The sequence below is a fragment of the Myzus persicae genome, unplaced genomic scaffold, assembly GCF_001856785.1.
Source record: "Myzus persicae strain clone G006 unplaced genomic scaffold, MPER_G0061.0, whole genome shotgun sequence".
Classification (NCBI taxonomy): Eukaryota; Metazoa; Arthropoda; class Insecta; order Hemiptera; family Aphididae; genus Myzus; species Myzus persicae.
This window is the reverse complement of record NW_019101202.1, coordinates 236790-250035: the sequence shown is the minus strand read 5'-3', so window position 1 is coordinate 250035 and position 13246 is coordinate 236790. Positions and strand designations below refer to the sequence as shown.

At 30.0% G+C, this 13246-nt stretch overlaps 1 protein-coding gene across 2 annotated transcripts in view; it reads right to left on the bottom strand.

The window, feature by feature from the left end:
- The window catches only part of LOC111028193 (serine-rich adhesin for platelets), a 262409-nt gene that overhangs the window by 228695 nt on the left and 20468 nt on the right, over positions 1–13246 (bottom strand). For both annotated transcript variants that reach the window (XM_022306743.1, XM_022306742.1), the window contains exon 2: positions 1364–1432. In XM_022306743.1, coding sequence (XP_022162435.1) covers positions 1364–1381 — 18 coding nt within the window. In that variant the 5' untranslated portion in view covers positions 1382–1432. The remainder of the gene's footprint in view (positions 1–1363; positions 1433–13246) is intronic.

Below are 13246 nucleotides of genomic sequence, written 5' to 3'. Positions count from 1 at the left end.
ATTACAATTGTTTGCGATTGATTTGTATATGAATAACAATAATTATTTAGTTATGTAAACAAGTGGTTATTGATTTCCAAAAGCTTGTACAAAATTAAAAAAAAAATAATTTTATCTAAAATCTGGAAAAACGGTAAATAATTTAAAGAAAATCGTTTTACGATTGGCTGAATCACCTAATCCAATGATTTGGAGCGCAGGCGAATTGGACAAGTTTAATTTCCCAAGTAATCTATTTTGACGTAATTTATAGTACTACTGAGAATATTATTATTACGGTTTATTTAATAATTGAACTCTTTTCGTATTTTTTGTACAATGTAGTTGATAACAATAAATTATTATTTATTTAAAAAATAAACGAGAATTAGTTTCGAATTGGCATGTTCTTAATATATGATTTAACGTTCTAGTTTGAAGTTGGAACATAAATTATTTTTGTAAAACCACTCATAATTCATTAAAAGTTATTAGGTAGTGAAATGGACTGGAGTGTGTAACTTTTGCATCTCTTTTTTTCCATAAAAACTGTGTTTGAAATTATTATTATTAAAAATCATACCCAATTATAAAATCAATACCTCCTACACCGTAGGCACATAAATGGATAATATGCAAACCATGCAGTAACCCAATTGACCGATTAAAAAAAAGACTTTTTAAAATTACTGGACTAATGGCGTACTTACATAATATAACGGTTGGCCATTCTTATGTATTTATTTATTTTTATTAAGCTTTTTAGTAGAATGAAAAAGTACTCTGCCTGAGATCAAATGCAGCCATTTTCTGATTTTACTAGATTTTCTTTCACATAAAAAGCACCTCGGCAACCTTTTTTTTTTTTAACAATCCTAGGATGTACATTCTTGTTTTATGGTATGACTTGAATGCATGATATTAATATTTATAACGTCACTGTAGTCCGGAAAGTTTATGTCCAATTACATTTCTGGGGTACCTTACATGTATGTCGACTCAGTTAAGTTAGTTTCTCCAATCTTATATAGCTTGAACTAACAATACTAATTTGATTGAATTAATGAGTTAATATGGCGTGGTTAAGGTCGACTTTCTAATTTATAACTCAATAATGATCGAACAAAATTCAAAAGCCTTTAGAAATTAAATTTCTATGTACCTCTATATGCACAAATACTACAAAATACTGCCACCTACAATATTTTAACATGCGTGAAGGCTTTGTTAAAAAATATTTTGTTTGGTGATCGGCGTTTTTTTCTTTTTAAGTTAAAACTACATGAATTTCAGTGTGTTTGAAATATTGGTTAAAACAAAAAATAAAATAATGCTCACATAAATAATAGATTTTACTATTTTATAAAGTAATTACAATACTTACAGTATTTACAGCCGTCATGTCTTTCACCTTGGAACCGGCGCCAACATATGTTGCTAAATCGTCTTCAATCTGAAATATATTATAAATAAATATTTTAATAAATGATACAAAACTCATAAAATAAACATGGCAGTAGGAGGTAAGTATTAAAGAAAAGTACAGATAATAATGATATTTACTAAAAACATAGAGTTTACAACTAATTTTTCTTAAGCCATCCTCAAATATTTGTATTTCATAATTGCGGAATCCATAAAATAACATGTCACCTTTATTATTTTTAAACCAGGAATATTTTATAATTGATGAGTTATAATTACTTATTACCAACAGGGCCTAAAATAACTTGGTATGTGTTAAAAAAATACAATATTTTTACAAGCCAATTACAAGAGGGACAATTACATGATAGCTACTTAATCAATTTGAGTAACTGACTTACAAAAATATATTGTCATATCCACCATATTAAGATTTTTAATAAATCGAATAAGTTTACTTGAAGAATTTAAAAATTAATTGTACATTATGTTTAAAATAAGATTTGTCTTAGTTTTCACTAATGAGTAATCTAATATAATGTCGATCAGTTTGTTTTAAGTTTAAGAGGAATTTAAAATGCAATATTTGTATCCTATATTTAATAATCCTACACTGAAAAATCTTTTTTTGCATACGCCTATTGGGTATATTTTAATGTAATTCAATATTATATCAGTCAAATATTATGCAAATGAAAAATAATTAATCCCAATTCCCAAGTCGAATTTAACTGCATGCATTTAGTTCATAAACATAATCATGCCAGAAATCATTATCTTTTCGATGACAATATAATAAATGCAATATCTTTCAGTATAATTTAATATAATCGTATAGTGTATGAACTAAATAGAATAATCTTTACAGCTGATGAAAATAATATTGAATATTAAATTTAAATTTATTACCACTGAACTATAATATGTGGATAACTCGATAATATTATTATTACCTAACACCGTTGTGCGACTACGCGTTCACCATAGTGTGGATAATTTATTTAAACGATTAGCCATCTATATAAAATTTCAGGCGCCTTTGTCTCGAAAACCACCACCTCTCCCGTATGCATGCCCCAACCTTAAAGTAAACCCCAGCCGGATGTAGGATGCGTTCTATAAACTATCCTTATTAACTTATATACCTTAAAATATCTGCACACGCTTACACCAATATTCTAGGTAATTTATGTCTAACGTCTTAAACGTAATGTAATTATACCAGTAAACTGTATAAGAAAGTTGTACAAACAGAGAGAGGGTTAAGTAAATGTTCTGTATAAATGGGATTATGAATAATAGATAAAATGTTCTTCGGTCTTTTGTAACAGTTTATAGCTTAAATCTTTCAGATCCTGAGGCCGAAAAGTTTTAAGAGGCATGAGAGCATTTATTTTCGTCTGTATGTACATATTATTATTATACGCACCTATAATACGTGAGTTGAAATACTAACGGTCTAATAGAGTGGTAATTATACATTGTTAGGTTCTCGCGACATGCAGGGTTCTGACGGGAAGGGTTATTGTCAGTGGCTAGTAGTCTTTTTATACTTATTTTATCGAGTGTTCCAATTCCTGAGACCCATAACCATCCCGTCCCGACAAACGCTAACAAAAGATACACTATATAGCTGTGTGCAGCACGAGTACACTCGACTTGCACGACGACCTCAATTAGTATACTTTTTTGCTTTCACACATTTTTTTCTCCTTCTCCCGCCGCCACTATTTCGCGTTGTTTCTTTACATTACCCCCACCCCTACCCCGCTTTCTTCATACTCACGTCCCTATCCACCGTCACCGCCACTCGAGACCCTGTTATTATTATGAAATAGACCAACGCAAGTCCAACAGGTATTGCGTGCGCTCTTCGTCGGTGTGAACAGGTGTGAACGTGCCTAAGTGCGTTTTTTCCACGGCTTCTTTGTTCTTATTTGCTGATGGTAAACAACCGCACTACAAATCGCCTTCACCACCTCCCATCCCCTCGACCATCACCATCGAGCTACCCTGCAGCGGTGGACGACGATAATGATAATTTGCCCTGTCGCCAATAACACTTAACGCGCGTGCGACGACAACGGCGGCGGTAGAAGCGCCGCGCAATGTACACTTAACGACTGCTAAGTACCCACCCGCGATGGCGACGGGTAAAATATAATTCTTAAATGGCACGTAAAACAATATACTATATATATATATAAGGGGTATATACAAAAAATAAAATAATGAAAATGTGTTCGTTATGACAAGGAAATCTTGGGAAACGTTCAAAGTTATTGTTACTCGACGTTACGCGTATTAAACACGTACCTAAATATATAATGGTATATTTTTTCAGAACTCATACTCTACATAATAATAATATTGTCTCGACATGTCCATTTTGAATCCGTACGAAATTCTCAGATTATTCAATTCAAAACATTGTGAAAACGTCGTTTAATTGTACATAATCTACCACCGTATACAACACAAGTTGTCACTTTGATAAAATTAGAACGATTGTTCAATGATATGTATGTGTAATGAATCATGTAGTGTAAGACACTTAAATCCATATAATGATTGTGTACATTTAATGTAGATAGGATTTTTTTCGAAGTGCAAATTATTTACATGAGTATTGATTATATTTAATTATTTTATTCATCTGAAATGTATTTTTGTAAAATATATTTCAAACAAATTAGATAAGTTTGATACGAATATATGTGAGTGGTACTACGCTTAACGTTGTATCAACATTCAATATTTAATAATAACACGCGTTTTGTAAATTTGAAAATTCTAATCAAAAATCATTCGAGTTCAATTGATTATTTTCTCGTATATTATATCGACCGCGGTGTAAGTCGACACATCAATCCGATGATATAAAGCATTTGTTAACGATGCATGTGTAGGATGTACGGATACAAGATGATAAATTCGTCTTTGATTTTTATTTGTTTCGAAGTTATTTCATACACACCGTAATTTCACATTTATGAGCAAACTTTTTTCCACGACCCGTTACACACTCGATAACACCTCCAGCCCCAAAACACACTATAATATAATATGATGTTCATACACCACGTTCGGTAACTATGGTTACGTGACCTAGTATAACTCAAGAACAACCGTTGGATAGTTATTTTTAGATAAGATCGGTATAATCATACATAATACAAGCCATCCGGACGAAATGCATTTTCCAGTCACAGAATTCAACGCAAAGCTGATGCGCTAATTAATTAAAGCCCCTAGCCATGATCTAGTGACTGATAAGAAAAACAAATAACGGGTCGGATCTGATTTCAATATTTCTAATAGCTATTGCACTATTTGCACTAGTACATATCATATAATAATAATATAGACTTGACTTAACCTGTATGTATATAATATGATGTACGTAATATATTTTGTTATGTTTAATGTATGTATATATTATAAATTCTATATTAAATATTAATATAAAACCATTAAACTTTCACTCGATTTTTGTGTAGTAATTTAAATACAATTAAACGACCAGCCAGCCGATGTAAAAAAGTGTTTTATAATATAATATTAAATTATTTTTACTAATACATTTTGTCACCGCGTTAGATTTTCACCATGATTTCTAATTTCTAACCAACAGTTAAGGACCAGAAGGCAATACCTTAAATCAAACAAAAGCACCTATACACATCTTAAACGTAATTAAGGAGGAAAGTTTAGAAATACATTTGAATGAAACCGAAAACTTTGAATTGATAATTAGAAACTTTTCAAAGATACGCGATGGTAGTTTTTAATTTACACATTTAGCAAAATACGCATGTATTAAGAAACAATGGGAATTTAAAGTTGAACTTAAGTAACTGAATTAATCTATACAATACGGAAAAATAATAGGTACAAAACCATCTGCAGACCTATTGTAGTCATACAAATTATAATAAATTGGTTCTTCAACAGTTTTATACATCTCGTTATCGACATCTATAAAAACCATGGATTTGAATAATAGTGTGTTCTAGGTGTACTTCATATGTGTAACCATAATATAAACTTTGTATGTATTAATGACAACATTTACTGCGGGTATACTATTGGAAAAATTGTACTCCTTGTTATTTTTTTTTTATAGTCAAATAATATTTGGTATATTATTATGTATCACATTTCTCTGCAGCCATGTCTTCAAAGCAAAAACCCGTCATCTATGGCCAATACTAATGGTTAATGAATTTACATTAATTTACAAATATACTCAGGTATATAAAATATAGTACATTAAAAGTAAACAGTATAGGGTTATAATATTTTAAATATCTGATTATTTACATAATATGTACTTTCTTGGATACTAATATTTTATTGAAATACTTTTTATCCTGATTTGCTAATACGACACTGTAAATACATAATGAAAACAAGTTTATTTAATTTAAAAAAAAACGGTTTCAACTGTCTCGAGACGTATTATAGTAATACGATGAATAATTATGTTGAAAACAAAAAACTACTCTCTTATCTATGTCTTGTTAAAAATAACTTAACCATACGTGTGTGTACGTTATACAAATACATCATGCCGTGTTAATATAATTAACATGTTGAATAAATTAAGAATAAAAAATCCCGATTTTAAAAATGACTTCCTGTTCAAAATTCTTCGTTGTTTTTTTACCAAGGTCGACTATGTATTTCGGTGTGTAGTTCGTAAACTGTCACATTGCTGTCGACGAGCAGAGAATTTCCAACAGGGACTCGAATTATACCGAAACCGTATATCCTGAATGACCAGACTTCGGTTTGACAAAAAAAATAAAATATGAAAAAAGTAGCAATAGTAGTTTTGTTTTTAGAATGTAGTCGGCTTACGTCCAAAATCTACGTCTCTTACCTAGTGTATTAGTGTCTCGGTGTGAAGGACAAAAATATCGAATGGTCGTTTGTTGTTATGAAAATCGTAGGAGGTGCAGACGAACTTTCGTCGGAAATAGTAACAGAGATAAACGTTTTTTTTTGTTATTTCAAAAATTGTACTGTATCTGAATAATTGTTTGTACACTTGTTTAAGACTTTCGAAATAATTTTTTGCGCACTCGTCTATTAATAATAATTTATAGCAAATATTTTTCAAGAAAATTCTAAAAAAGTATTCACATAAGATTAAAAACTATAAGTACCCATTGATTGTTGAAATCAATTAATATTTGTTAATTTTCCATTAAATATATAAAAACAATATCGGAATGAACTATATGTGTTTTAATTTAAATAACTACAGCGAAATATTTTAATAACTAAAATTCTTACACGCTTTACAAAAAATATAAGTACGATATCGTATCACCAATTCCTAATATTTATGGATATCGTTTTAAGTTGATACTACTCGTTTTAATGCAGTAGAGTTTTAGGTAATTTTATACTCAAGAACGATGAGGCAATCAAAAATACTTCATAAATACACTTTCCTCGATCAATAATCACTATAATGATGGTTTGTTCTAATTGACAGACAAAATGACGATTAATTTTTGCTTGAGAGAATAAAAAACTGACGCGTTCGCGGTAATTTTTCATTATTTTTCATTTTTTTTTTTTGTTTGTTCCGGCGGCAACGCTACTATTTCCCGTCGACACAATGCGTCACGTTCGTACCGTGGACGTGATACACAAACAATTGTGTTAATTTAAAACGCTCGAGGGGCTCAAATTTCGTGAAAGTAACAAGATTAAAGTGACGTGGAGAAGAGTGGAAATGGGGTGAGTACGCTCTGGCAGTAATAATGAGATAAGACAAGTCATTAAATTCGTTGCACACTGCTAAGAGACGGATAAAAGGGTCATATATGTATGTGAGTGTTTTCTAAAATGACACGAGTAGTTAAATTCCAACCATCGTTGACTCCCCAAATTGAACTCACGAACCTGGTTTAAATATATATATAATACAAACATCATATTATTTAAAAGTATAGCAATTAATTTACTGTTCGTAATATTGCAGTAAGGATTGCTTTTACAGAAAGTAAAAATAAAAAACCAACAAATTTACATGATTTTTCAATTATTTAAATCTTAATTGAGATTTACCACTCTTCTCGAGTTGTCACGATTTGTCCTGCAACGGTAACGCAATTAAGGACACCCCCTCGGGGTTGGTTTGTCAATTGAGAAACAAATTATGCCAGTGTCTACAACAACTTAGAGTTAAGAGCTAAATAGTTAATCATCGTTGTATACAACAAAAAAATTGCTTTTATTTTATTCTTTAACCAAAACTAGGCAGTTAACATAACAATTAATACAAGTTTTGAAATAGTAATTTGTCATTGAACCTTAGAATTGTTCGTAATTATGAAAACATAAAAAGGTAGGAAAACAAGTCATTGAAAGCTAAGGAAGACTTCATCGATACAAAGCATGAATATGGATACTTATAGTAATATATTATATTATTATTATTGTACCTAATACTATAATGGAAATCTATTTTTTTTTTCAAACTCATTTGTAAGATAAATTTAATTTAGAAATCTATATGTATGTGAAAACAATTAGTATTTCCTAGAACACTGCGGGAACCCTCAGAGTCCTTAAAAGTCAATACGACTTCTAAATTGTATATATATGAAAAAACCGCGAAAATTGGAAAGTCTATTCACTGGTGGAAATGCAAGGCAGACGATGAGGTACCGCCATTTTTTTCAACCCTCCATACCTTTTTTTCCTTACAATATTTTCACCAAGGTCTTTTAACCGTTACTCTAATGATGTTTCTTGCCGCAATGTTTCCCAAGATCGATAGGAGGGGTGGGCGAGCCATCTCTTTATTTTTCCACTTGCATGAACTCTTTGCCAACCCGCTCGTGCTACCGACTACCGCACTAGTTCTTATTACTAGTAGACACAGCGGTAATATTCCATTACAATTGTTAAGACGCATTAAAACCCTTTTGTGTCATCTTTTTCGACCTAACAGGCACCCATTTCGGAACCTTTGTTAGTCTAAATATTCATTCATGCAGTAATATTTGAGTTAAAAGAAGCACGACCGAAAGACACTATATTTCAAAAACATAAAGTTTACTTTTTTAGCGTTTGTGTGGGATTGAACAAAATGATTATTGTTATAAATAGTTAAAAGAACATATTATTTACATTATAATTGTAAATTTCAATAAGCTAGGAATATTTTTCATGTTCATATGCACCTATTTCATTTTTTAAATATAAAATAAAAAAACAGAAGAAAATAACGAACAAATAATTTTTTAACATTATCATAAAACCAACTATTATTTGGATGATTAGAAAAATATTTGTATTTAGTTTCAACTTGAATAGAATCAAAGAATAAACAAACAAACTTTAAACGTGTTTGTATATGAACTATTTTAATGAAACAATATACTGTATTATTATAAATTGATATATACTGGAGGAATTCTTGATCAATCATTTTATTTAAACCATTCAAGACACAAAATACAATATATTAACTTCCGGTGTACACACTTGCTAATCATTTTAATAGTTATAATGGGTCTTATATTATAATTATTGGACAACAAAACAAATAATATCACAAAATAACCAATTATCCACCCAAATAATAATTAGATTTCGGTAAAAATGTTTATTTTTATTTAACGCGCTCGAATAGAAGGTAATTAATAATAGTTGCAACAAATTATTGTGCGGCTTTAAAACCTATTTATATTGTCAAATAACCACTCATTAACAATTAACAAAGTTTTGCCTAACACTACTTAGACATTTTTGTCAGAATTTTAAAAGAAGATAACGTCAAGCAATGTTACGGAAACGATTCCTAGGAAAAATGACACTTTAATGGATGGCTTAAAAATCTGTTTCCCCCTCGATTCATGCTTACGGTGACGTATTATCTTAATACTTTATACACATATACTTATTGCTAGTTCGTTTGCATATTATCTGGATATAATAATATTAATAATATGTTTTTAGTTTACTTATATACCATCGGATTTGTATTTTTTCATCTAATCTAAGAGTGTGTAAAATCAACTCGTCTCCCTTTATTAAAGTTAAGAAAAATATTTAAATGGTTGTAGATTATCTCAGAAAAAAATCTATTTTATCGATAAAATTATACTACTAAAAGCTTAGGTAATGAGAATTTGTTTAACCAATCTAACTCAGTTTTGGCAAGATGCTTATTATTTAGTGATTATTCGATAGCTATTACTGTCTAAGATAATCAATAACCAAAAAATTAAACTTATTTAACCAATACAACTATAAACATTTAAAAAACGGGAAAATTTATGTATAAAATACAGCTATACTTAAATTAACTAGATGTCTGGACTTTAAAATACCCATTATAAAATTGTTGATGTTGGGGGCGAATCATTACTAGTAGGAGCAGATGTACTTATAACTTATGAATTTATAATATTCATAGTAAAAAAATGTAAAATCATGATAAAATACATAGAATTAAATAAAAGTTAAATTATATAGTCCACTTGACAATAATTGAGTTGGATTTTCACTTAGTGAGTTGTATTATCGCCTGCAGTGAACATACAACATTATTATTGTTCATTATTCCTATACCATCAGCATCAAAGTCATTGTTTAGTAATGGACAGTGGAAGTATATGGCATACCTCATTATACTATGATCATTGGTTCCTACACGAATATGAAGTAAAGAATAAACGAATTATGTTATAACTTATAATTTATATAATAACCAAATTGCTTACACACACCGAATTATTATCGTTGTATTCAAATTAAGTAATATAAGCATATTAAACGTATTCGTTATTATACACTCTAATTATTCCTGGAATTTAATAAACGCTTATTAAATTATCGTTATAATTAATAGAAAATCATCGGCAGTTATCTCGTTCTACTCGTATATGCCTCAGAGCCGTTCGGGAACATTGTAAACCTCTTTGCCCGTATTATAAGTATGTATGTAAATGTAACAGAGTGCGCTGGTCGAGTTTTATAAACCAAAGTAGTTATGTAGGCTCTAGAGAAATTGGGTGGGGTGGGTAGAGGGTTTGGGTGGAGGAGGGGTGGAAGGTTCGACGGTGCAAGGCGGATGAGTGGTGTGGAGAACGGGAGGGAAAAAGAGGACGAGGATCCAGCACATCGGGTTATGGGGAGCAGCGGTGGCCATGTCCGTAAGCCGATTACCATAAATTTCAGGCAGCCGTCAAGAAGGGGTAGGAGATTGGGAAAATAGTGGCGGAGAGTGGAGAGCCCCGACATTGCGCATCGAATTTTAATGATCGACCCCGGTGATCGTGCACAAGCGAATTCAAACAAAACCGCCTTGTGATTAATGAAAGAATGTTGTGTTTGTTGTTTTGCACCCTGCAGTGTTTGTGTAAACACTTTACATATATATGTGCATTGATATATTCATATTTGCTAGTGCCTAGTTTGTGTGTGTGTGTGTGTGTGTGTGTGTGTTCAGTGGCGCTTAAGTACTTAGACCAACTCTGCAGTAGCCAGAAGTATTAACGTCGTGACCATATAATATTGCATGCGATTTCCAGTGGACCGGACGATTACTTTGAGAAGATAATGGCATCCTTTATCCTAAATCATTAGAATTCAACAAGAGCAGAGAAAGTGGAAAAAACACTACATTTACAACGAATGTACTATGGAATGCTATGCATTATGTCCACACAGACTTCACAAAACTTTTCGGTACAAAAATAAATTCGCACAATTATATTTATAATATACAGTATATAAGATAGTTGTTGTTACAAATTTCAGCCGTGATTATTATAATATTGATCGTTCTTCTATGTAGGTTTAATATTTCAATCACATCCGACCTTAGAAATGATTGGTCAGGTTTTTTATCATATAATATAACTTAATTTCATAACAAATGTAATGATGATGATATTAATATAGATACATAATAATACTTGAACTGAAACAATTTATAAGATAATGTAATTGTATGAAAATTATTTAGAAATCATATAAAAATTGTGTAAAAAAATGAAACAAGTGCACAGACGATGTAAAAATTAACATATAAATTATAATATTATAAAATTTGACGTTTTTTTCCATAATTTAGTTGACTTAAACTGTTTACATTGTTTTTATATTTTCGGTTTAAACCTCTTCATTAAAATTTTGGTTATCCAAGTAGCAAGAATATAATGTAGTATTTTTATATTCAGCAATTCAAGATATGTATTAGAATTGAATTATTGAAGATTAAAAATAAATTATTCAAAAACTCGTTAACATTATTAAATAAATGAAGTTTTAAGTTATCTGTGGTTATTAATATATTTTTGCAGGCACTGTAAAAGTTTTAATGGCTCAAAATTATTTTGATATAATATATATAATGTGTAATACGAAACATTAAAAATATTAACAACCGTTCTTTAAATTTAACATGAATTGAGAAGAAAAATATTTGACATCATTCAATTATGTCATTTTAGTTTATTTTAATGACATTTTTAAGAAATGTATAGTATATATATATATATATAACTAATAAATATTGGAAATTAATAAGATCCCTTATTAAGTTATAAACTAATTATTCTATTAATGGTAGACATTCGTGACATTGTTTCTATTAATCAATTTAATTCCATCCTAATAATTATACTAATTATCAAAGTAACGTCAAATCATAAAATACAAAAATAAATAAAATAATCACTTTCCAATGAAATCGATGGTATTTGAATAAAATTATTTACATTTTTAGGTTGGTTCCCTTAATGTTTTAAATGAAAATTAAAAGCAGTCTGTCACTTTTTGAGAGGGATAATGTTGTTAAAAATTATTTAAGATATATTTAAATCAGTAATAATTATTAAAAGTCTAATAAATAATATTCTGATTAAAGCTACCATGTCAACCTGTAACTTTCAGATCATTATAATTGTTTTTACTTCTTTTTTTTTTTAAAAATATTTTTTTTTTATGAGTAAGTAAAATAATTATAAATATCTAAATGAAACATCTTAATACCTATATATTTTTGATTTGTTTTAGTTTAAACGAATAACAATAAGTACAGTGAGTATTTAATGCAAAAAATAATGAATAATTGTTTTATTTTAAAATGTATCTATTTTATAAATTAAAAGATAATTGTTATTTTTAAATGCATGTACATGCCTACAGCGTTTAACTGTCGATAAAAACGGTACGCGTTATAAAATAGTAAAAATAGTAATACCATACAAACAGCTACCTATCAACTACCAAATTTGAGCACGTTCGAAACTTACGCTGACGTCAATTATTATATATTTTAACCGATAGCCTTTGTGACAATGTGACGTGTGTGTGTGTGTGTGTGTGTGTGTGAGTGATTTATAAATTTAAAATGTAGTTCGATCAGTATAAAATCAAAAACAATTTATCCTGGAATTTCCCTGACCCAATTCCGATTAGGACTGTCCATTTTATTACGAAATGTGACGTATGCCTGCCCCGTCAACTATAATTTTAATATGAGCACCATGAAATTACTTCAGCTGTCAAATGCGTTACTTCCTTACATTTCTCCAGTTCACATCTTGCAGTATTTCCTATATTATTTTTCCAAGAACATTACACTGCTGTAAGTGAGTAAGTAAAGGGTTATTTACTACTATTTCATATATTATATTATATTTTTTCTCCTTGGTCACAAAACCGAGCAGAAGAGAATAAAGTGCGGTGGCGTTCATTATCGTGCGCAGGGCCACCTGCACGTATAAACTGTAATCTATTTCTGGCATCGGTCCCGCCGTCGGAAACTCTCCACCTACCCGTCGCAGCCACGTCTTGCACAAACACG